This window comes from Sinocyclocheilus anshuiensis, unplaced genomic scaffold (genome assembly GCF_001515605.1).
Source record: "Sinocyclocheilus anshuiensis isolate Anshui unplaced genomic scaffold, SAMN03320099.WGS_v1.1 scaffold536, whole genome shotgun sequence".
Taxonomy (NCBI): Eukaryota; Metazoa; Chordata; class Actinopteri; order Cypriniformes; family Cyprinidae; genus Sinocyclocheilus; species Sinocyclocheilus anshuiensis.
Genome location: NW_015557179.1, coordinates 1,371,629 through 1,375,213, shown reverse-complemented (window position 1 = coordinate 1,375,213; position 3,585 = coordinate 1,371,629). Strand labels below are relative to the sequence as shown.

Below are 3,585 nucleotides of genomic sequence, written 5' to 3'. Positions count from 1 at the left end.
GAGTCCAGCCCGGGGTCGTCACATGTGGTTGCCGCAAGCCCGCCGGCCGCGCCGTTCTCAAGCCCGCCTGCCGCCACTCACTCTAGGCCGCGGCCTCCGCTCACTCTATCCCGCGGCCTCCGCTCAGTCAAGGCCGCCGTGTGTGACGCTGTGTTTCGTTCCGGCTGGACATGGCATCACAGTATGGTAGGGGCGTAACATGTCCGTCACACGCTTGAGGTATTCGGCCAATCACAACGCACTGGATAGCTGGCCAATCAGAGCACACCTCGCTTTTCAGACCGATGACCTTTTTAAAAATCGACGTGTTTCAGAAAGGTGGAGCATAGAGGAGAAGCAATAATGTACAGTATGTGGAAAATACTGTTTTTTTTTACCTTAAACTGCATAAACACATTTCATTACACCAAATACACAAAATAGTGTTCTTTTTAGCAACATCATATGACCCCTTTAAATTGTACAAGAAAGTCTTAATTATAATTTCAAGAGGTCTTAAATTTGGGGATGGAAAGACCAGAATTGCGATATGCTGAATGTGACAAATAACCTTCAAAAGGCTATGATTTCATTAGCGCTGCACATTCAAAGTCCGGTACTGCGCTGCTTTGTGTTCTGCCGTTACCGGGGAAATAGTTATAGGTCTGCCAAAAGTGTCACCTGCTGGCAGAGAATGAATGTGCATTTTCAATAAAATTGTTTTGTTTAGATTTCAGACAAATGCAAAAATCGACCCATGTTTTTACCCTGCAAACACGCAGAGCTTTAAATGTGAACTGGTGGATCGATAAGAAGACAATGCATTTTAAAAATCTAAACAGTATAGGCGTGTGCGATATGTATGGTTTGCGATAATATCGTAATTGTTTTAATGATGTGCGATTTGATATTATCGAGTATATCACGAAAAGCAAACAAAACACACAGAGTGCACGCATACAACTTAGTAGTTTAGACTAGAGTGTGTTCTTTCACTGCATGAATCGGTCTATTAAAATGCATTCAGAATTATCACATAATTCAAGATATGGGGCAGAAAATTTATATATTTATATAATTTCATATAGTTAATATCACACGAAGAGTGACGTTTTTTTCTCCAAAAGTCAGCATGATTACAAATGTGATATTGATTTTATACAACAGTTCAATAAACAAGAAGTTAATATTAAGAGACTTACGTTTTAGACACCATGTTGCCTGTTTTTGCTCTATTTCTCCAACAAAAATCATTCCAAACACAGCCACAGCGCTGTTTTGCATCTCTGAGTATTGTTCCTGAATGAATCAACCATTTAAAAGATTCGGTTCAATCACAATGACTCCCTTAACAGTGACTTGTTGCCACCTACTGGCGGTTTAAATTTCACTTTTAAGGTACCTTTTCATTTTAAAAATAATTTCAAACATCAGTTTTCAATGTTTTATGTTTAATATATCAAAACATTATTTATGCATTAGTAAATGCAGGTTAAAGTATTCCATGTCCCTCAGAGCTGCATTAAACAGTGTGTAAATGCATCTAAATGCCACTTCTAATGCAGCTAAAGATTTAAGATAAATTTAGTTGATACTGATTTCATTTGCTTGGTAACAGCCCAACTGCAAGAATTTGACTCAAAAGATGGTACATACTTTTAGAAAAAAATGGCTTAAAGGTAAAAATGCCCATTAAACTGGTTGGAAATGATTAATTTCTATCACTTCTGTGAACTGACCACACAGAATATGAAGAATATAAAAAATTTCAGGAGTCAGCTGTCCACGGCAGTCCCTAAGATATCAGCAAAATAACACTCAGCAAAATATCGTCTAATTAACGTTATCGATAAAATCCCAGAACATTACTGAGATATCATTTTTTTGTTAATATCGCACACCGCTTATTTATCTTCGGCAGTCCTTAAGGTACCAGCACAATAACACACTCAGCAAAATATCGTCTAATTAACGTTATCGATAAAATCCCAGAACATTACTGAGATATCATTTTTTTGTTAATATCGCACACCGCTTATTTATGTTATTTAATTGATATAATAATTTATTGATAATAATTGTTTAAATTAATATAACAATTAATACTTTTGACTCATCCATTTTCTTAAAAGTGGTTTCAAGGCTGAAATGGAAAGTTTATCATTTTATAAAACGTTTTGTTTTTGTGAAAACTGTCTGAACTGTAAATTATGCTTTTTACAGTAATTTTACAGTTTAATATGGTACTATAAACATTGCCCTACCCCGCTCATATGGTATTAATTTTATTTGTGCCGGTCTTAAAAAAGGTCTTAAATTTGAGCTTAAAAATCCTGCAGAAACCCTGTCTTTGCACAGATTGAAAAATGATTAGCCTAAAGGTAGCGTAAAATTCAATTAAACGTTATTCATCGCTACTTTTTGAAACAACTTTATCAGCAGATTCTCTACTCAAGCAAATCATTGACCGTCAATGGAGCGCTTGGTAAATCAGGCCTGCAGTATTAGTTTTGGAATATGTGCGATTACACAAGAAACATGTGGAAAAACATGTTGAAAGCGATTTGTTTTCTCTTCTAAATGGTTCATAGTAATGTTTCCCTTATTTGCAGTGCAGTAGATATGTAAGCCTGTACGACATCCCCGTTATCGTGAACAAACACGGCCGAACTGTTCCATGGAGTTCTAGCAGAAGCGCTTCATCCTGACACTGTACCTTTAGATTTCTAATCCCACTCTTGACATGATACTCTCGTTTATGCTTTCTCTTTCTCTGGCTTTGAACTTGTTTCAATAACTGTCTCCCCTCAACACTGTTTTATCATCATTAGCTAAGCCTGGCAAACTACTGCCTTTGGTTTCATTCAGTCAGGAAAAAAACAGTGGGAACAACATACAAATGATAACAGAACTGGGTAAGCTGCGCCTTTGTCCTCCGCTACTCTGATGCACTGCCTCCTTCATCGGCTTGCCTTGATTTCTCTCGCTGCAGCTGAGGCCTGCTCCCATGGCATCACTTTGAACACATTTTTATCCTTAGTTCTGGTTGAAATTGACTGTCTTGTTTTTGGCCTTTTTTAAGGATTTTTTTTCTTTCTTTCTCAGAGCATCACTAGGCCTTTGATCATGCGAGTCTGTCCTTGTGGCTGTATCCATAGCATCTCCCTGCTGTTCAATACTTTGGCCCGGGCTCCTTTTCATCAGCGGCCTGTCTGAAAGACTGACATTTCTCTTCCTTAGCTCACAGGAAGTCTGGGAAGAAATCAAATTAGAAAAAAAAAACCCAGATCAAACCTTGCTTTAAGCTGTTTATTTTTATTTAGTTATTTTGGTGCTGGCCCTAATCTCTGAAGCATAGATTTTGAAAGGGGGTGAAATAAAGATTGTGTGAGGCTGTGTTCAAACCGTGCAGGATTTCAGGGCATTGTCTCTATACGTTGGCCGCTGAGACCATACCCAATAGCCTCAAAGCAATCTGACTGCTGCTGCTGTCCAACCAAAGATACCAATGTTTAAAAACGGGTTTGTGTTTTGTTTTGTTTTTCTTAATATTATTTATAAGTGGACCTACATTTTTACAATAGTGCTCTATAACTTGACTTTTTC

The 3,585-nt window shown here is 37.7% G+C and overlaps 1 protein-coding gene across 2 annotated transcripts in view; it reads left to right on the top strand.

The window, feature by feature from the left end:
* LOC107678532 (calcium-activated potassium channel subunit alpha-1-like) overlaps positions 1-3,585 on the top strand; it is a 196,880-nt gene that overhangs the window by 170,224 nt on the left and 23,071 nt on the right. The window contains exon 20 of one of the 2 annotated variants that reach the window (XM_016473815.1): positions 2,811-2,894. The exons of the other annotated variant lie outside the window; for it this stretch is intronic. Coding sequence (XP_016329301.1) covers positions 2,811-2,894 — 84 coding nt within the window. The remainder of the gene's footprint in view (positions 1-2,810; positions 2,895-3,585) is intronic. 2 annotated transcript variants of the gene reach the window in all.